The sequence below is a fragment of the Coloeus monedula genome (assembly GCF_965178545.1).
Source record: "Coloeus monedula genome assembly, chromosome: 8".
Lineage (NCBI taxonomy): Eukaryota > Metazoa > Chordata > Aves > Passeriformes > Corvidae > Coloeus > Coloeus monedula.
In genome coordinates this window covers 15,328,705-15,349,708 of record NC_138788.1, presented here as the reverse complement: position 1 = coordinate 15,349,708, position 21,004 = coordinate 15,328,705, and the positions used below count along the sequence as shown (strand labels likewise).

General features: G+C 40.3%; 2 protein-coding genes across 7 annotated transcripts in view; one reads left to right on the top strand and one right to left on the bottom strand.

The window, feature by feature from the left end:
• The window catches only part of POLR3A (RNA polymerase III subunit A), a 39,643-nt gene extending 26,310 nt beyond the window's left edge, over positions 1 to 13,333 (bottom strand). For all 4 annotated transcript variants that reach the window (XM_082286127.1, XM_082286126.1, XM_082286128.1 and 1 more), the window contains exons 1-15: positions 12,662 to 13,333; positions 11,634 to 11,769; positions 10,972 to 11,109; positions 10,271 to 10,442; positions 8,887 to 9,041; positions 7,713 to 7,952; positions 6,631 to 6,793; positions 6,295 to 6,431; positions 5,705 to 5,808; positions 4,833 to 4,974; positions 4,194 to 4,334; positions 2,941 to 3,010; positions 2,132 to 2,259; positions 1,509 to 1,647; positions 111 to 275 (exon numbers count right to left, since the gene is read on the bottom strand). In XM_082286127.1, coding sequence (XP_082142253.1) covers positions 111 to 275; positions 1,509 to 1,647; positions 2,132 to 2,259; positions 2,941 to 3,010; positions 4,194 to 4,334; positions 4,833 to 4,974; positions 5,705 to 5,808; positions 6,295 to 6,431; positions 6,631 to 6,793; positions 7,713 to 7,952; positions 8,887 to 9,041; positions 10,271 to 10,442; positions 10,972 to 11,109; positions 11,634 to 11,769; positions 12,662 to 12,705 — 2,074 coding nt within the window. In that variant the 5' untranslated portion in view covers positions 12,706 to 13,333. The remainder of the gene's footprint in view (positions 1 to 110; positions 276 to 1,508; positions 1,648 to 2,131; positions 2,260 to 2,940; positions 3,011 to 4,193; positions 4,335 to 4,832; positions 4,975 to 5,704; positions 5,809 to 6,294; positions 6,432 to 6,630; positions 6,794 to 7,712; positions 7,953 to 8,886; positions 9,042 to 10,270; positions 10,443 to 10,971; positions 11,110 to 11,633; positions 11,770 to 12,661) is intronic.
• A 39-nt stretch (positions 13,334 to 13,372) lies between these two features.
• RPS24 (ribosomal protein S24) lies at positions 13,373 to 20,139 on the top strand. Of its 3 annotated transcripts, XR_014226609.1 has the most exons (7): positions 13,373 to 13,460; positions 14,821 to 14,886; positions 15,453 to 15,662; positions 16,082 to 16,192; positions 17,044 to 17,060; positions 19,129 to 19,169; positions 20,029 to 20,139. XR_014226609.1 is itself a non-coding variant. In XM_082286131.1 (6 exons), exons 1-5 carry the CDS (start codon positions 13,458 to 13,460, stop codon positions 19,129 to 19,131), a joined length of 393 nt encoding a protein of 130 aa, XP_082142257.1. In that variant the 5' UTR covers positions 13,373 to 13,457; the 3' UTR covers positions 19,132 to 19,169; positions 20,029 to 20,139. The 3 variants fall into 3 exon arrangements, 2 of the variants coding, with proteins under 2 accessions (XP_082142257.1, XP_082142256.1); XM_082286131.1 differs by lacking the exon at positions 17,044 to 17,060; XM_082286130.1 differs by lacking the exons at positions 13,373 to 13,460; positions 17,044 to 17,060; positions 19,129 to 19,169; positions 20,029 to 20,139 and adding exons at positions 13,503 to 13,507; positions 16,314 to 16,969 and having other exon boundaries at positions 14,820 to 14,886.
• Positions 20,140 to 21,004: the final 865 nt, after the last annotated feature.

The following is a 21,004-nucleotide window of genomic DNA, read 5'->3' as shown; positions in this document are numbered from 1 at the left end:
TCAAAACTAGGTTATTTTTTTTAAAGCACAACATGTCATATTTGAAGCAGAAATCTTGCTTGCTCCCTATTTCTGCATTAAAGTACTACTTTCCAAAGAAATGTACTTACAAAGATAGACTGGAGCAAGTCTGGCCAGACGTGACATGGCATCTGCAGCTTCCACCTGGCCCCAGTCTCTCAGCAAGATGTAGAAGATGTTGTTCTTGGATCCTGACCCCAATGTTCCTTTGTCCATACTGCCACTCATTAACTCACTGTTTTGAATTGTGACATCTAGAAATGAAAAGGCAAAAAGAATTCACCAGTTTTCTAAAACATTCACTAACCACTGGTAATCACCAGTTTTCTAAAACATTCACTAACCACTGGTAATCACTTATGGAGAGAATTCTTAAATAAAAGCTCTGTCCATGCTCAATATTTTCAACGTGAATTTAGGTATCATCTCCTTGAAGCACAAGTAACTGCGCTATCACTTATTATATCAAATCAAAACACGATACCAGGTTTTCTTGAGACTTTTGAGAATTTGCAGAGAACTTTCTAAAGATAATTACTACACCATCAGAAATCTTCTTTTTTTTTCAGAGAACTGAACACAGCCAACAATGAAATCTAAAAGTTTTCCATATTCACGTGCTCCTGTCAAACTCAGGAAGCTGAAAATCTTCCCACATTTTCTAAAATGAATAGACTGTGAAATAAAGATGCCTCATGTTCACAGGAGTGTGAGCAGGATTGCTTTGTGGCCTTTTGTCCTACAATATTTAGAAGCTGAAAAAAATTTTTCAGCCATGTTTACAACCAACTTCACAGCACAGAGTGGTTCTTTCATCTACAGAAATCACTCAGTCTGCTGTAGAGGGGACTTGAGTGCTAACTGGGAAATTCTTTCTTGAGGCAATTTTGCATGACAGAATTAATATAAATCCATTGTTCCTCAACTTACACTTCTGAGCAGCAAGCAACCAGCCTAACCCTGCCTGCTCAAGTTCCTGTCCAAGTCACCCCACGAATGTTAAATTAATTATAAGCTAAGTCTTGCTCATCTCCTACAGCCTTTTAAACCATGGTGCTTTGCATTCCATCTGCCACTGACTTCCCTAACTGGAAGGACATACATGGCTTGATATCCTAGGGATTTCTATCTTCCCTGCATATTCTAATTCCTTTCAGTGTTTGACTTCTAATCCCTGTATTACTACCCCCACTTAAGAGACTAAATTTTTCCATTTGACCTCTGTACAACCACCCCCTAAGCTTTGGTTTTCTCTCTCTCACCTTCAAACACTAAGTTAGCATCATGACAAGCTGAGCATCATACAAAAGACATTTTAGTTTAAGAAAACACGTTTAGCATGACTTCAACTCTTGAGAAAAACTGCAACATTTTAGGTTTCATTTCCAGAACACTTATGTGAAATACTGCTTCAACACCTACAGTGAGCTCAACAATTTCTACTTCTTTGAAGACTTCCAAAACAAGGCTTTAGAAGCATCACTCACAAGAATCATTGTAACACAGGTCCTCCCCTTTGCCACAATACTGTTTGCCCTTTGTTCGTAGGTTGGCTTTTACAGGACAATCATCACTGGGTTTGAGAATGAGGCTGAAAACCTGTTTTCCTGTCCAGAGTGTTACAGGCTGAGAGAAAGAGGAGAAGAATTAAGATTACAAGTTTATGCTACAACTACAGAAAAAGAGCAAGCAATAATTTAATTGTAAAATTGTTTTATATACAGACCCTGTCTATAGAGAACTGCACTTGCAGAAGTGCATAGCAGCATTCCTTTGAAAAATATTATGCACTTTTATAGATTTAAACCCCTGATTGCTGAATGGTTATCCTTTACAACAGGGTATGTATGTGTATGCATTCCGAAAAATGTGCTCATTGCTCCCTCTTACTGTCATGTTCCCCTTTCTGATTAGAAAAGGGGAAAAACCCAAAGATGCTGCTGCTGCTGTCATTTCATTTCTCAAAGAGGTTGCAACATTTATAATTACTTCTTTATAAAGTACCTTTGGTTTAAAATTATAGGAGTTTGAAGAGTCATATAACATCACCATGGGTCAAGAACAAACAATAGAGAAAGTCTTAGTAACACGAAAAAAATAGTTGACACACCTTTAGAATTGCTGGGGGTGGAAGACGAACTTTGATCTTTTCATCCTTGCCAACCAGGATAGAAGCAATAATTTGACAAGCTTTGGCTCGATCAAAAAAGGTATCTTTTAATGTAAGAAGATAGGCACCTGGAACGAAAAAAGTATTATGACAGACTAAACTTAGATTCAATTTAAAAGCTATTGCATATTCAGTGTCAATTATTTTATTCTAATACTAGTCAGGTACTTACTAAGCTAAATGACAATAGTTTAGACAGCTTCAGTTGTAAGTCCTTTCCATAATTTTTTTAATTGCTCTACATTAAACATCGAAAAATTAGAAATAGTTTATTTCTATAACCTACTCTCTTGCTCTCAGACTCTATTCCACCAGTGAAATAAAGCCTTGCCATTTATTTTTATACCCTTTCTTCCTCACGTTCATTTAACATTTCCTAAAAAGAAATTGAAGGTACATACTGTAGGTTAAAATTAATTTTTATTGAGTGAAATCAACTCCTCTACCATAATCATAAGCAGTTTACATCATCTACCTAAAACAGACAAAGATCCCAGATAGTCACTCGCAGAAAAGCAAAGCATAATACACTCAAAGGTAGTAATAACTGCAGTAACAAAGGCAGACAGCATCAGAAGTTACCCTGAGAACATACTTTTATTTCAGGTAAACAATGGCCTTATTTCATGTCACTTTGACTTGTGAAAGGAGAAAGCTTTTAATTAACATAGAAAAATCCTGAAAAAATGCAAGTGATTCTGAAGGAACAATTGTGAGATCACACAGTTCTGAAATAAGCTCATACACACCCGTGAGGAAATCTTGAATAGCAGCAATAAGAGGTTCTCCATTTCTTGGTGTTACCAAGTTTGCTTTAGTCTGCATGACACAAAAAAAATTATGCATTTGAAGACACTGATACTCCATTTGCTATTCAAAAGGGAACTTATCATTGAAGACATTTATTTTATGGTGAAATGGTCAAAGCTTATTCTAAATCAAACTACAGCTTTCTTCAAAACAACAGACGAAATAAACCAGAAGTTTCAGTTCACTTCAGTCCATGAACATCTACTGACAGTTAAGGAATAGTCTGAGGAAAGTTACTGCAAATTATTAGAATATATATTTGGAAACATATTCTGTTTCCAAAGCAGAAGTGGCAAACAACTTGATATGTTTTGGTAGGGACAGGGAAAGGAACACAAGCTAGCTTTGAGAACAGGGGAGAACAAGAGATGTTACACTCGCTACAGGGGTCTACTGGAATATTCCAAGCTGTGTGGTCCTTTCTGATGGGTAACAATCAAGCCACCTCTAGCCCCATGTTCTCATGTTTTACTCAAACTAATGCTCCAGTTAATCATCCCCACCTATGGAGAAGTTGAACACAAGCCCACACAGACCTGAATCGCTGGGGGTGTTTTTTAACCTCACAAATCAGTTCAGTGAGCCCCTAAATACTGCAGCCAACAATTGTATGGGGACATCTGAAATAGCAGTGGCATTTGGTAATGCCTAAAGGAGCAATGGATTGGTAAACCCTCAGCTTGGTGCTACTGTCACACCACTGATCAAAGCTTGCAACCATCAGATCCCTATTTATCTATCCTCCCTTCTCCCTTTTTTTCACCCTGCCCTATGAGCCTACTGTCTCCTGCCTTCTCCAGTACAAGCCCAGTATCACCGCCTCATTTCCAGCTGGTCTGTCTGTCTGCAATTCCCAGGCTGTCTGACCAGAAGCAAATGATTTATCTGCTGGTAACAGAGCCACCCTAGCCTGGTGGCAATCGCTAAGGACAGTCAGGCAGAAACATAACGATGACATCTTAAAACCACTGGATTTTCCACAGATGTTAAACCTAAGGCCATGAGACTACCAGTGTGCAACAGTCCTAATTCTGAAGTCCCTTTGCAGAATCTTCAGGCAGCTCCAAAGTTGTAAATTATCCCCACCCAGTAACCTAGATAGTATTTCAGATTTCACATGCAAGTTAAGAACTAAAGGGCTGAAGCCATCCATCACCAGCAAAGTCCCAACGTGAGCATTTTATCAACCTACCCCCATTAAAACAAGTGCTTCTGCTTTTGCTTCTTCTGTCTGAGGAAGGTGAAGGTTCATCTCATCTCCATCAAAGTCTGCATTGTAGGGTGTACAGACACATTCATTGAACCTGAATGTCCTGTGAGGTTTTACTCTAGCCTGGAAAAGGAAAAAAGCCACGAAAGATGCACACACAGTTGGGCATGGCTAAAGAAGTCAGTGCTTCCTTGCAGACGTTATCTTTATATTACAGACATGAGCCAAAATTCCTGATTATAGGATTTAACTCAATCAGGACCCGACAGAAATCATACTCACATTATATTATAGAAACGCAGCTAATAATTTTCATTTATAAAAAGTGTAAAAGACAATGTGCTTTGTAAAGATCACATCAACTCCACAAAAATGAAATGCTCACACAAGAAGTATAGACAGCTAGGTCAATTATAGCTCTTAGCAGAAGTGTGCACACATCCTGCCCAGGTACACATCAATTCCCATGCACAGGTCCAAGTGCACTGCATTCCTCCTTGCTGTACCAACTGTTTCAGCAGGAGCTGTTTATTTTTGCTCGTGTAAGACAGAAACACCATAAAGGTCAAGTGCCTAATATTGTGGGCTGCACCATCTCTGTGCTAGCCTGTGTGCACTCACAATGTGAGCCATGATGCTCAGCTTGTGCAGAGAGGGCTGCCGGTTGAACAAGACGATGTCACCATCTATAAGATGTCGCTCCACAATATCACCAAACTTCAGCTCCTGCGCCATCTTCTCTCGGTTCCCGTATTTCAAAAATCTTTATAGGAAGATATAATAATGCAGTCAGAAGATACACAGACAGTAGATAGAAAGACAACTGAAAATTAATTCTGTGCTTATAATGCCATCTTTTCCATTAAATGCTGGAGTATTTGTATTACAATAACCAGAAGACAAAACTGGCGTGGACTGAACATCAGTTGCTGCGATTTTAAGCCACAAATGTATTTTGACATTAGTCAACAAAGCAACAGCGATTGGAACAATAAGTAAGAAAAAAGTCCATTTGTAAAACCACAGAATTTGTTTCAATTGTATAGGAAAGTTTATATATAATTGTCTATATATTTGTATATAGAAAGTATAGGAAGTTCCATTCATATACTATCCTCTTCCTACCCATAAACTGACTGCAGATTAGCTCCCACATGAGAACAGCCAGTACAACTTGCCCAAAACCCCGTTTTCACTTATGCCCGCACTACACCCTCTATTTCAACTAAGATAGACTCAGTTATAAAAAAATATAAACCTAATTGCAGTTCAACATCATTAGCATGTGCAATTCAGTTTACATGCATGAGAGTATTTAAAAGAGAATTGTACACTAAACCTGGGAACATAACGACAATTCTTTTTCTACCGCCCTTTATGAAAGATCCTAAAAATAGATTTTAATCCCTGAAGATGTAACTGCCTTCACATAGCAAAAAGAACAAGTTGATGGGGACAAATAAAAAGTGAATCATTACAAATAAGCATGATACCTTTTCATTTGGGTGTGCCTTTGCTGTATGAAGTTTGCTCCAGGATGAACATCAGGACCATTACAGACAAGTTTCCTCATAAAATTAATATTTGCTTTGTTCACCTGTTGCATAAAAACTTCAATCAGAAACAAACAAAACATGTTTCAGGATCATGTTTTTACTGTTGGCTTTTGCATTCTCAAATTTTAGGCTCAACTGACAATCCCCCTACACAGTCTCCAGCTGCTGAGTGGAACTCTCAGGAGGGAAGAGAGGAGGAAAACGTCAACCAATCTTTGAGCAGACTATCAGAAGGAAATTAAATTAAAAATCTGGGAGGTAAACTTAGTTGAAAAAATATGAAGCAAAACTCTTCCTTCTACAGATGTCACTCTTTACATCACATCTCGTCAGCACTTGTCTATATCCAATACTAAAAATCTTTATTTGCCAGCAGCAAGAGAACTGGCAAAGCATCACTGAATGGCATTTCAAACACAATGCAACACATTCACTCCCTTCTTGAGTGAGTATAGAAACAACACTGACGGCTGGCTTGGGAAAAAAAAAAGGGAATAGAAAGAGTTTTTGAGTCCTACACTACTTACCTTTTCAGGAAAGGTCAGTATTTTAGCAACATGAATAGGCACCGCTACTTCATCGATTCTTAAGTTAGGATCAGGTGAAATGACTGTTCTGCCAGAAAAATCCACTCTCTTTCCAGACAGATTGCCTCTAAACCGACCTAACAAAACAAAACAAAACAGTTAAAACTCCTCAAATAAAAATAGTTTTCAAAATGTTATCTGTTAAGACAGCACATTAGAACATCTTTTAAGGTACAGCACTGAAGTGCAACACAATAGTAGCAGAGAGACACTTGGCAATAGCAAAATCTGTGATTCAATTATAAAAAATAACGAAAAGCAACTTTCTAGACAAACCTTGCTTTCCCTTAAGTCTCTGAACAAAACCTCTGGTCCATTTTTTAGGTGCCATGTTGAGGGGTATTCCAGAGAGCTCGCTATTAATGTACAGGGCACACTGCAACTGAAGAAAGTCCCAGTCTTCCATAATCATCTGTGTTTTGGCTCCTGATATCCTATGCTAAACAAAATAGTTACCCAATTCAGAAAATAAATAACAACACATATTAAACTAGCCAAGAATTTCTCTGTTAAGAGTACAACTCTTCCTTTGCAAATAATATCATGAAACTTCCATTGATTGGAATGAAAAAAAGAAAATAACTTTATAACAGGATATACCACTATAATATATGGACAGCCACAAGACAACCCAGTGAAAAATTTCTTTTGACTAATATGGGCTTTGAACAAATGCTCACAAAATTAGATATTGGTTTAAATTATAATCTTCCCAATCCACTTCAGTTAAGCTAATATAACTTAACAGACAAGAAAATAAGTAGTTAATTTTTCAAATCATGGAAGATTTACTACTAAATTAATTTTGTTTGCCTGAAAAAAGACCAGTTTTGAAAAATGTGAAAAGTATTAGTCTGGTAGAAGTGCTCTTCTAAACAAATGATAAATTATCAAATTTTCTTTTAGTCTCAATTTGATGACTATGATAAATGATTTCTCCAGAATAGATGGTAGAATAAATAAAGCACAAAGATGTAAAAAAGAGAAAGGTCTACAGGAAAAAACAACAAAAAAAAAAAACCAACACAAATCAACAGGTGTAATATTTTCACTGTAAGTGACCACTCAAAAAGTGTGACAGTCATGGGAAAGGGAAAAAAAAAGAAAAATTAAGAAAAACAGTTAACAGACCAGAACTGAAATGGAAAACCGCTTCCCATAAGCATCCCAGCAGATCCTACATTGCAAGCAGCCAGTCAGCCAGCTCCATCCGAAGCAAGTTTCTCCTATCTTTCAATAAAATGCCCAACAACATAGAAATGCAGCACCAGACTGTAAGCAGTAAACTCACGTGCTACATTCAATTCTAAACAAATCTTTTTGAAGGCAACAGTCTCAGAGCATGAAGGCTGACTCACTTTTTTTATTACATCATTGAGGAAAATGATCTCTGTCAGTTTCATTGTCAAATCATCTTCATTGGTGCCAGATTTCAAGTCGCTCACGACAGAGGGTCTGATACACAGTGGAGGCACGAGGAGTCGTGTGAGGATCAAATCTGAAGGTTTACCCGCTTGTGGGTTCATTAGAAGTAGAGGGATGTCTTCTGCTGGGATTCTTTTAAAGAGGTTCAATACTACCAAAGGATTCAAGTTTTCCTACAAAATCCATTGGGAAAATGGGGAGAAGAAGCCATCATGTCATGTTTCAATGTTTCCCTCCTCCCCTTATTTTACTGATGCTCAGAAATAGTCTTTTTCAAAGGCATATAGAGAACTATTCATGCAAACAAAACTGTTTTGGTTTATTTATTCTGAACGACTGCTTTTAGCATCTCAGATGTTAACTGGCTATATTCTCTCCTTCCATTTTTTCCCTATATATGAGTGTTTACTTCTTATGTTGCTCTCTTGTCTCAAGAGTCAATGGAGAGTATTTCATCGTTAATAGATGAAGCAACTCAATTACCTACAACAAACTTACAGTACATTGTATCCATTTTATTAGTAAATCACATTATTACAGTACTTTCTAGGTATTTTTCAGAGCTTAATTTCTCTCTTCTTAGTACAGCTACAGCTGTATTCACTACTTTTTCCATCCAAGTATGTACCTGGAGATCTTTCCAGCTTGCAAAGAGCAGAAAGAAACAAAACTGCATACAATGAAAAGCTAAAGGAAACAAAAAGTTACTAAATTAAGCCTCCTCTCTTCTCAACATTAAGAACTTCTGAAGGAAAACAAAAGTGTGTATTGGAGCAATATCGGAGTTACCACGAATGTATATATACATGCAAACTTTATATGGACCTGTGTCTCCTCTTCCTTGTCTAGTTTATAGAGGCATAACACACCAGGAACATCCCTTTCTTTACAGGCAGGTAATGGTATATCAGAACATGCTAATACACTAAATTTTTTATTTTAGCGAAGTTAGCATTATTGCACTGGATACAAACATTCTTCATGTGTCTTTGGAGATACAAAACTCTTGGATCGCCACAAGACTTCAGTTGATACATTGCAAACCTTTGAGGAGTTTTATTGCATGCACAAAAACTAGCAAGAAATTTAGGTTATAATAAAATTCACCTGAGCTCTTCCCAGTAAGGGTTCTACTTCTTTGTTATATTCAATGGCAGTTTCAAAGGACTGGAGAAAAGTAGATACTATTGGATCTACGACTTTCTTATTTGTCTTGTACTTTTCATGTATTATTTTCAACAAACCACACTTCTTCACAGTTCCTGCAAGGAATTAAATATGGATTCTCTTGGGATTTTATTTCAAAATAACAAAAACACCAAACAAAACAAAACACCACCAAAACTTAAGTAAGTTACAGTTCCAAAACAAGCTAAACCTTCAGTAAATACAAGAATAAAATAAAACTTTATCAGCTTTACTAACTAGTTTCCTAAACTCACAGAGCAACAAAAGGACAAGCAAGTCAAACCTTTTTATATGGATGGCTTGGTGTATCTACATCATGATGCAGCCTCTGAAGCTGAAAGTAGGTGGTTTAGCCCACACGTTAACTCAGCTTCACCTCATTCACAGCAGATATTTCTAAAGTAGAAGTCCCCACACTAAAACCAGGACTAAGAAGTGCCATTTATGTATCATAGCACTATATTCTAAAGTAATTTTGCAAGTGAATTATCAGAAAAATCTGATAAATATCTTCATGTCATGCAGCTATCATTATTCATAAAACTTACAGAAACTAGTCCAGATGCTCAATTTTTTTTACTAAAGTATTCTGAGCCATCATGTAACTTTTCTAAATGCCTACTGTTTATGCCTGCTATGCATACATAGGGCATTCATGATGAAGCAGCTCTCCTTTTATTGAGGTTGTTGAACATTACAACAAACAACCCACAATTTTCATGAGTTAGAAGTTTTAAGTTATGGATTAACCATCAACTATGAATCTGTAATCCTCCAAGACCTTAAGCAGCAGTAACAAGTGATCAGTGTAGATGAAAAAAAACCAAGACATATTTTGAAAACTAGATGTGAACTCTTACAAAAATACTCTGCCCTGAAGAAGGAATAATCTTAAGAAAGATAATTTAATACAACGATGAAAAATGATGCTCACTCAAAATTACAAAGGCTACCAATGCTTTTATGTGAACGTATCAATCGTTGCCAATAGCTCCCAATATTTTTAAAAACATGTTAAAAGGGTTTTTTTTTTTGCCATTATTCAAGTATCAAATATTGGTTACTGCCATGAAACATGAAATAATACAAGCAACAAGGAAACTGTCTATATCCACACCAATGAGATGTGAACAAGCATGTGCCTGGCCCTAAAAATGCAATTATGTTTCTTAACGAAGGCCAGAGAGAACACCCATTAGCTGTGCAATGAACAAGCATATTCAAGATTTGGATCCTATCACAGCCATCAAGGTAAAAACCATCAGAGCAGACAACTTCACAAATTGTTGATGTCAATACTCACCATTAAAGGCCCCACAGTAAGGACACGTGTTTTTCTTTCGGCACTTCTCAGACACTTTCTTTTTTAGCCCTCTCTTCTGAAGATATGCGAGGCCAGGTCGTTTTAGGTAATCCAAAAACTGCTTTCTTTCTTCCACCGACAGCATGATACGGCAACAGGTTTTGCAGATCATCTTAAACGTAAACACACATAAATCCAGTTGTCTAAGAGACACATTCAGAGATGTAACCTCTTGAACTATAGCTTAAGTTCTTCAACACAGTGCATTTTTTTTGAATGAGATACTACTGCCTTGATTGAAGGACCAATTCACATATTGGAACACACAATAAAAAGCACAAAAGAAAAGGAAAAATACAGCCAATGAGGCAAATCCTTAGCTAAGCACTGCAGGGCCTTAAAAATCCCTGTAAAGCAAGCAGAGCTTTGGTTTACTGGGATGTTCTAAAAGGCAAATCATCCTGCATACATTCAATTCAAACTGCAGAAAAATAATGGATTAGATTTATCAGTCTGAAATTACATAGAATATCACTAAGACTGGTCTTTAAATACACGTATTTTACAAAAGAAAATGTACATAAAGATAACTTAATAATGCAACCTTATTTTGGCCTTCTCAATTACTTTCAAGCATCATCTCTCCTGAAAATTTCCTTTTTCTAGACTAAAAACTGACAACAAATCATAATCATGTCTACCTGTAAGATGCCTATCACAGCTTTGAAGTATCCAACATGAAAACATGGTAGTTCTAAGTCAATGTACCCATAGTGCCCTAAACAATCAGCCAGACTTTTTCCACAGGTTTCACAGGGACGGTCTTTTTCACTGGTTCCCTTTGGGAGAAAGCAAACACACATGTAGAGGAAAAAAAGTTAGCTGTAATTTATGGGATAGATACAAAATACAACAGTTTATAAGCTAGTCAGGAATCCTAATAGCAGGGCCATGCCTCCCCAGCATCAGAAACACGTCAATAGCATTACAGTCACTCTGACCCTTAAGAAAAATGGTTTTACACACAGAACCTTGCTGACACCAATGACCCGGACTCAAGCAGCTCTTGCAGCTGATCTACAGCCCGTTAATCTACATTGTAGCATTTTGGTGACACATGTTTCTAGGTGTCCCAGCAGTTTGGCAGAAAGAAACTTACCTCCTGCCTCAAAAGAATGCATTCCTGCCCTCCAAAAGCATGAAGAAAATAGCTGGCAGGACAGCTAATAGTCTATGAAATTCAAGTAAAGACTCAATTGAACTTATTTTGGACAAGCAGTACATTTCAGTTACCCCAACTTTTTTTTTAACCACTCCACCAACTCCTCAGAAAGAGTCTGGAAAACAAAAAAAAGGTTCTCACCATGCGATGGTCCAGCACTCCATACTGCAGTGGAGAGTGATGGTTGTCCTGACTGTACAAATTTTTGCTAACCACTTGAATATGAGCTTGCTGACGCATCTCTTCTGGAGATTTCATGCCAAAACAGATGTGGCTTCTAGGACAGGAAATTTCAGATGTATGCATGGGCACACACACATATATATACGCAAAAAAAAACTAACAGCAACAAGCATATATACACATAAGCATCACTAAACTACAGAACCAATGAGGTTGAAAAAAACCTCGGAGATCACGGAACCCAACCTATGACCAAACGCCACCTTGTCAATTAGATCATGGCACTGAGTGCCACATCCAGCCTTTCCTTCACCACCTCTCTGGACAGCCCATTCCAATGTCTAATCACTCTCTCTGTGAAGAAATTCTTCCTGATGTCCAGCCTAAACCTTCCCTACCGCAACTTAAAACTGTGTCCAGTTGTCCTGTCACTGATTGCCTAGGAGAAGAGACCAATTCCTAGCTGGCTACGACCTCCTTTGAGGTGGTTTTAGAGAGTGATAAGCACTCCCCTGAGCCTCCTTTTCCCCCAAGCTAAACACTCCAGTTCCCTCAGCTGCTCCCCATAGGGCTTGTGTTCTAGACCCCTCGCCAGCTCCGCTGCCCTTCTCAGGACCCCAAAATACTCGAAAGCAATGCACAGGTGGCTAAGTTGATTCACAACATTGCTGACACAGGTTCTTTTCGGACAACTATAAAAAATAAAGCTGCTTTGCGATGAGTTGGTGGTTTTTATCTGAGGCATTTATCGACCTTCCTGAGCAACGCCACAGCTCGACACAGGCACAGCCACCCGTGTGGGAGAACCCAGCCTGTGCCAGCGCTCCAAGAAGCGGAGCAGCCGAGCCAGGAGCCGCCCCCCGCGGCCCTCCAAGCCAACACTCTCCTAGCTACGGCTACAGCGGTTGCCCCCCCCCCCCCCGCCGCCCCCCGGAATTCTGCTGCTCCCCGCCTCAGCCCGCGGGCACCGCATGGCCCTCACTCACATTTTCTTGGCCACATCCGTCTCCCTGAACTGCTCCTTCACCATCGCGGCGGCGGGACCCGCGCGGCTGCACGCGGGGCCTGGGCCGGGCCGGGCCGGGGCGGGGCGGTCAGCGCGGCCTCCGCCCGCAGCGCCCCCAGCCGGCACCGCCGCTTCGGGGCGATCGCCACCGAGGGAAACTGCTCAGCCTCCCTGGCACCTCACTCTCGTGCGCGGTCAGTGCGCACCAAAGAAATCGCTTCCTATTTTCGGGTGGAACTTCCTGAGCACCGCCTGCCCATCGCCTCTTGTTACTGCCCGGCACCACGGAGCAGAGGCCGGCTCCGCTCTCTGACACCCCTCCCTATCTGTGCACATAAATGAGGTTCCCTCTCGGTCGTCTCTTCTCGAGGCTGAAGAGGCCCAACTCCCTGAGGCTTAAACAACTCCTCAGCCACTGCTGAGCCGCCACGTTCAGTCCGTGGCTCTGCGTGTCCCCAGAAGAGCCTTGGGCCTGGCCCCAGTGGCAGTGCCAGTACACGGCGGGGCTGAGCTCGGCCCTACTAAACTGAGCTCGCCGCAAGGCGCTCCCGGAGCTGAGCCTTCCCCCGGTGGGACACGGAGCTGCCTCCAGCCCGGGTCCCCTCAGGCGCACAGAAGCCACCCCTGCCGCTATATCCTGCCAGGTCCGGCTGTGGAACAGACAGCCCTACAGAGAACTCCACCCCCACAGGAAGGGCCCCCGCACCGCCTTATGATTGGCCGAGGGGCGGCGCTGGCCCTTTTCTCGTCGGGTCGCAGGAGCCGCTGCCGCCGCCATGGTGAGTGCTCGGGTCGCGTCCCGCCATCCGCCCCGCGCCGCCGCCATCCGGGCCCCGCCGCGCCCCCGCACCGCCGCGCCCCGCCGGCCCGGCCTGCCCGCACCCGCCCGCGGCGGTATGGCGGTCACCGAGCCTGGGCTCCTGCGGCCGAGCCGCCGCGCGTCCGTGCCCGCTGGAAGCAGCGAGCTGCGGGGTGAGGGCCGCGCCGTGTCCGTGCTCGGTCAGAGCAGCCCCGGGCACTGATAGTGCGGCACCAGTGTGCTGCTGCTCTGGGGGTGTTTAGGGGCTGCCGTGGGTCACAGCCGCGTTTACCACGGCTGCTCCTGTCTGAAAGCCTTATGGAAATAGTGGTGTGCAGGGTTTTCAAAGAAACTTAGGCCGTGTGTTGGGAAGAGCATGGCCAGCAGGTCGAGGGCGCTGATCTGCCCTTTTAGTCAGCTCTGGTGAGATTGTACCTGGAGTGTTCCAGTTCTGGGCTTCTCAGTACTAGATAGACATCGAATTCCTGGAGTGGCTCCAGTGGAGGGCAGTGAGGATAACCTGGGGTACTGGAGCATTGCTCTTAGAAAAAAGGCTGAGAGAGATGAATGTATTCAGCTCAAGAAAAGATGAAAAAACGGGACATTACCAGTGCCTACTAGTATTTGAAGGGAGGTGTCAGAGGATGGAGCCAGGCTCTGCTTACTGGTGCTAGGCAGTCGTACCCGGGGCAAGGGCAGAAACTGATGCACAAGAAGTTCTGCCTGAACATCAGGAAGAACTTTTTTACTCCTCCAGTGTGTGGTCACTCACTCTTTTCTGTTCCCTCGCTTCCTTTGCATCCTGCCCTTTACCCTCAGCCCACTGCCGTGTCCTTAGGCTGAGGTCAGGTGCTAACATACCAAATACTATGCCAAGTGTGTAATTTACTGAAAAATCATGGTAAGCTTCTGTGGACCCACTCATCTCTGTTTTTCCTTTCAGCCAGGAGCATCCAGGTATCTCGGGTGCTCCCTTGTCCTTAAGGCTGGGAAGCCACAGAGTTGGTAATATTTGGGCTTAGAAGGAAACTTCTGTTATATTGTTATAGTACTTGGGATTGAGATCCATGTCTTTTACTAAAAGCTGCTTCAGCTTTTCACGGTAGTGAAGGTGTGTGTGTTGCTGTGGTGTTTGGAATCTGGGGATGAGTTTGTCAGTTCCTCACTGTACTATCAAAAAGTATTTTCTGTAGCCCAGGACCGGTCCACTTAGGTTATGAATTCACTGGCAGTATCAGAGGCTCCTGGCTGTTGTGGTACCGTGCATTATTTATGTATGTATTAAGTTTCTGTTGCATTTGTAGCTATTGTTGTGGTTTATTTAATGTTTTCTCTTGCAGAATGACACAGTGACCATCAGAACCAGGAAGTTCATGACCAACAGACTTCTGCAGCGCAAGCAGATGGTAAAATACTACAGAAAATTGCCTTTATTTGTTCTGGTTGTTCTGGGCTGGAAGAAGGTTTAGCCACTATAAGTATGGGGCCTTAAAATCTCTAGAGTTCTTAAATTAAGAATTGTAAGAGCGTACGGGTTTAGATGCGTTGATGTATGCTTAAGGTAAATCTTGATAGTGAAGTTGTACCAGGGGAGCTTGAGATTGGATGTTGGGGCAAATTTCTGCACCAAAAGGGTTATTAAGCATTGGGATAGGCTGCCCTGGGAAGTGGTTAAGTCATCATCCCTGGAGGTATTGAAGACATGTAGGTGTAGCACTTAGGGACATGGCTTAGTGCCAGTGTGAGACTTGACAGGACTGGATTTACTATTGTATTCAATGATTTTAAAGGTATTTTTCAGTCTCAATGACTCTGTGAAGCAAGAAGCTTTTGAATGCTTTTGTATCAAATGAGTAATAGTTTATGCTGCTAAAGTTGGTTAGTTTAAATGGTAAGCTCATGGTGGGACTGTAGCACCTGGTTTTTGTACTGGACATTGACTTTTTATCACCTTGTAAAAATTCTTTCTTAGGTGATTGATGTTCTTCATCCTGGGAAGGCCACAGTCCCGAAAACAGAAATCAGGGAAAAGCTGGCAAAAATGTACAAGACTACCCCTGATGTAATTTTCGTCTTTGGCTTCAGAACTCACTTTGGTGGTGGCAAGACAACCGGTTTTGGCATGATCTATGATTCCCTGGACTATGCAAAGAAAAACGAACCAAAGCACAGGCTTGCCAGGGTATGTTGTCTTCTGGTGTCTTGAAAGCAGTTGGCATAGGTTGGAAGTGTTTAGTTACCCATGATTTGTGTGTCTAAAAACTCAAGTTTTGTGAAAGTACAGTTGTGTGAGAGTTCTTAAAATAGCACAGGTTAACTTCTGCATTTGCAAAATAGGCTAAGTATATTTTTACGCTATATTACAAGGGAGTTGGGAAGGCAAAACTGATGTTACCAGAGGTGTTTTGCAGTAATTTTTAACAAAACACTAATAAAGGTCTGGAAGAAGCATAAGAGATGTCCTACTTCAGTGTTTATGTTCTGTATTGAATCATTCATTAGTTAATGATACTGCTATTTAATATTTCAAGTTTAAACTTAAATTCAAGAGTTGTTAGTAGACAAACAATGTTAAATGCAACTTTTAACTGTTTTTAATAGCACGGCTTGTATGAAAAGAAAAAGACTTCCAGGAAGCAGCGAAAAGAGCGTAAGAACAGAATGAAGAAAGTCAGGGGCACAGCCAAGGCAAATGTTGGTGCTGGCAAGAAGGTAGGATGAGAATATCTTTTAAGATAGAATGAGCATATGCCTTTGAAATGTTGATTAGAAGCTCTTCAACAGAATAACATTGTTTTTCTTCCATTTTTTCACCTGTTCTACTGGATAACAGAAGGTAAAAACTGTGTGTTGTACAGCTTGTCATCAGCTCAGTAGCTTAGTTTTGCTCCTCACTGCTGCAAGCCTAGCTGATGTGACATGAAACAATGCTTCCTAAATTACTGTTTCCTATGTGTCATTTGAACTAAAATTAAACTTCCATAAATCTAACAGTATTGCTCTAATCACGTAACTCCGTCTCGCAATACACACGTTAGAGAATCTTAACACTTGTTACTCAGGCTGCCTAAACACCTAATGCTTCTCCACCAAGTTACTGTTGGTATGGTGTTATCTGTAGAGGTAAGTTTAAGGATGTGTGGTGTAGGCAGTGAGAACAGTGTGTGAATAGAAATAAGGCATCTGGGTTTGAGACTGATTCCCAAAGTAGTGGAGTCTTCCTCTGGTGTGGCTGGACCGATACAGCCTTCTTGGGCTATATCTAGGATCTGACACAAACAGCTTGGGGGGAGGCAGATTTCCTCCATCATGAAACAAAACCAAAGCTGAGGAATAGGTGGGGTGGGAAGCCAGTCTCCTTTCCTTCACAAGTGTTCTGTCTTCTAATAAACTGATTAAGATGTGCAGTCAAGTGGGTTGGTTTTTTTCAGGTGTTCTAACAAGGGGAGAGAGGGTAATGGGTTTTGATGCTTAGTTCTGTAGCTGGGAAAATGCCTTGACATCTTGAACTTCAGTAATCTTCACTTTTGCTTTTTTCCTACTTTCTTGGAACTCTCCATCAGAAGTGAAGTATCTACAGGTACTGGAAATGAGCATGGATGTGGTGCCTGCATTATACATCACTGAAATGTGTCCATCCTTTAATTGAAGCACTGTACTGCCTTGTATGCATGTTTGATTTAAATTTAGATCTGTCCTGTGAAGGTTCAGTTAATTCCATAATGAATTCTATTTGTGTGACTTGGAAGTAAAATTTGGCTAGTAGCAAACCAGATTTTTTGAAACTAGTGAATCAACTTTAAAATAATTCCCAGTGAGAAAAAATCCAAGAAACTCAGTGTTGTTGACTTGAGACATTGGTTCAGACACTGCAGGATCTGTTTCAAAGTAGTACAGTGCAACTGCATGTGTAACTTGACCATTGTGTGAAAGGAGTTGTGTACATGAAAGCTAAGTCACATCACACTTGGTGCATTTGAGATGGTGCTTGGAAATGGCACAGTTGTCAGCATTAAACTGCATTTAACTATTGCCCTGCAGTATTCCTAGTTAAGAAATAAATTACAGTGGAATTGGAAATGTCAGTGAAATTAGGTTTTATAGTAGTTAGTGTGGAAGTGAAGGTCTTGTTATCCCTGGATGGAAAGGAACCAGTGCTACTGACAGTTGTTAGATCAGGGAACTACTCTACTAGAAAACATTAGGAGCCTTCTTCTTTCTGCTTTAATGGTGTTTTAATCATTAAGTCCTAAAATTGTTTATGGCACAAAATGAGCATTTGGTATACTAGTGACACCTAATGTGTACACTTCTGTCAGTGGCCAAGGAGTCATTTCATGTTGCACCAATCCCACTAGTATTTAGGAACTTTGTCCCTTAAAGATTTTAGCACCTGAAGGTAGCTGTTGTTGAGTGTTAATGAAAAGTGATTAAATGATTCACTAGAATTATTGATGCTGTCTAGTTCATAGAAACTCTCTTAAAGCATATCAGCACTTCAGAAATTAAAGGCAAGGATCATGCATAGGAGATGTGACTTCTGTATCAAGTGCTTGTCAAACTAATATGCAGTCTTAGTAGTAGGTGAACTGTGTTTTTGATTAGAGTTATTTTGATGTCTTTTAAAATGATCTTTCAGTTGATAAGTGTGCATGGGTTAGATGTGACTTGTTTACCAGATTTGTTAATCTTTGTGTTGTCACTTAAACTAAGGATAAATTATTTTGTGCGCTTCCTGAAAAAGTTGCTTGAGAAGAGTTCCGTGATGCATTACAGAAAAACGTTTGTGAAATACACTTAGGTCTTTAAGCTCTGTCTTGAAAAATGCATGTTCAAAGATCATGGCATGGCATGGTTCATCATCTTTATCTCAGCTATGTGGAAGAATTTTTAATAGGAGCCCTGGAATATGATTTTGAGTCCACCTACAGAATCGGTGAGAACTGTTTATCTCAGAAATGTGTAGGTACTTGATTCTGAGAAATGTGCAGGCAAGTGCATATTGTTGTAAAAGTTAAGTAGCAGATACAGTCGTGAAAAACTCAGACATAACTATGCTGATGTCTTGCTAAGTTTTCTTTGGTGCTTCCTTTCATTTCGCACTCCTGTAGAATTCCCGTTCTGTTTCCCCTGCAGTTTCAAGAGAAGTGTTTTAAAGTATTTTTAGTGTATTCTGTGGCTCTAGAGTTTGCTGAGCTTGCTAATATTTGCAACAAGTGTATGTGGATATGCCTCACCTGGTCTTTGCATTCAAAACATTGATATGCAAAACAACATTTTTATAGTGTTTTTAATGTCATAATTGTAGCTGTGACAGCCTTTGACATGTAAGGCTGTCAAATAGAAGTGTGGATGGATAAGCACTTCTAAGCCATTGTAGCCTGTAGGTATAATGAACAGGCATTCTGAGTATTAGTTAACTTTTAAGTAGCTATTGTTAAGAACTATTTTGAGTACTTAAGGGAATAGTAAAATCTAAGTCTTCAGTGCCTACAGTAGTCAAAACTTTGACAGTTTCCTATCACATTTCAGTGTGGTTATTGAAAAAAAGCACATTGTGAGTGTCAGTAAGAACCCTCAAAGCTTAATTTTTTAAAGTAGTCGAATTTAGATAAAATTATTATTAATTGATGCTTTCTCTTTTTCAGTAAATGACCAGAACATTGTTTGGGTGGAAAACGGATAACAGGTATGACTTCAGAATGCTTTGTAAGGGCAGACATTCAGTAGTGCAGTCATTGTAACAAGTCTGTGGTTGATTTTTTGCAAAGACTGTGATACTTGTGCAGATATAGAACCCAGTGCAAGAGTTTAAGAATATTTACAAATCACTTTTGCACTTATTACTGAGTTGGTAGTTTATGTGACTTGGACTTTGATGAAATACCTGATTAGTATAAAGACTGAAATAATACATCAGGCACTTCAGATTTACTGTTGCTAAAGCTGCTGATTGTGTAGTCTTACTGTAAACAACACTTATATTTTTCATTTGTAGGTATGCTAAAGAGAGGATAGTAGACTTCTGGGTTTTATTGTCTTAAATAGACGATAGTAGCATGATATCTATTTTTGGAAGAGATGGATATTATTTTCCTACAGGTACTCATTTCAAGTAAAATACAAACAAACAAACACGATACTCTTACATACAAGTCAGACTACATTTTTATGTCTTTGCTGCAGAAACATAAGAGCTGTGGTCAAGATCTGCTCCAGAAAAAACTCTGCTTTTATTACAAATGGTCTGAGTGACTCAGTTGAAAGCAACTTAAACAGTCTGTCTGGGAGCTGATATCGTGGGTATAATGTTTTAAACAGAAAGCTCTCAAAGCAGTTGTAGCTTGTTGATCTCTTCTCCAGAAACGCTATAATGTAGGCTCATTTATTGCCATGATGGTGCTGGGAAATTTTGAACCTTATGCTTTTCTAAGAAGAGCAATGTGGTTCACCTGACTTGTTTGGGAAACAGTTTTTCAGGCTTTATAGAGGTATGAGTGTAAAAATTGTTCTAATTGTGGGTCAGTGATCTATTTTTTCCTTTACAGGCAGCATCATTCCATGAAGAACTATAGAATTAATTACTCTGGAAAGCAGAAGCTGCTCATCTGACTAACATCAAATAAACTCTGTCAATAAAATACTGGTTTGCCCTTTAATTTGATTTGAAAGCTACCATTTTGTAATGTTTGAGAAATTCAGTATGGGTGTACTGTTCACACTGGATTAAAATCTTTTCATAATTAAACAAGTCTTGTCTTGAGTATCAGCTTAAAGTGAACCAGAGCTTCCTGCAGGTAGTATTGGAGCTAATTCCAAGCAGGGACTGTTAGTTCATGGAGGTAGACATGCTTTTGTTCAAACTGTGGTTTGGAAAGCCTTTTTGTTTGGCTGCCTGTTTTATATAGACCTGTAGAACACAGTGGAAAGGAGAACAGAACATGCAGACAGAGACACTCAGAGCTCCTTACTTCCACAGTTAAAGATTTTGCTACTGAAGATGTTAGGAATGATTTGTCTTTTGTTCCTGGGTTGTCAGGACAGGCTCTGGGATCTGTCTCTGACCTGCAAACTGTGTGGTACATCCCTAATTTTTCATCTAATAGTGTTAAAGGAGCCATTTAAGAGAAGTGTGGGCAGTCAGGTGCAGGTTTTTTGAGGAGCAAGGAAAGCAGAAGTTCTGTGTTTCAAATAGGAGTGAAACAGACTGGGCAGCTCTAGCAACTGTGCTGATTAAGGCTCTTTGTTACCTAAATGCAGTATTTTTTAACTGATCCACCTTTGTACTGGGCAGCACATTTTAAGACGGGTAAAGTGCTTTTAGTGTTTGAGGGAGAAAACCAGCACTACCACAGCTAAGAGTTGTTAAAGGGGTCGAAAGGGGATGTTGTACAAGCTCTGCTAAGTATAGATAAGGCACTTAATGCCTCTTGTAGTACCTTCCGCCCCAGTCTTGAACTAGTGGGGTTGCTGTTGTCTGTGTTCAGCAGCATCACACTGTTGGCTGTACAGCTCATAGCTGTG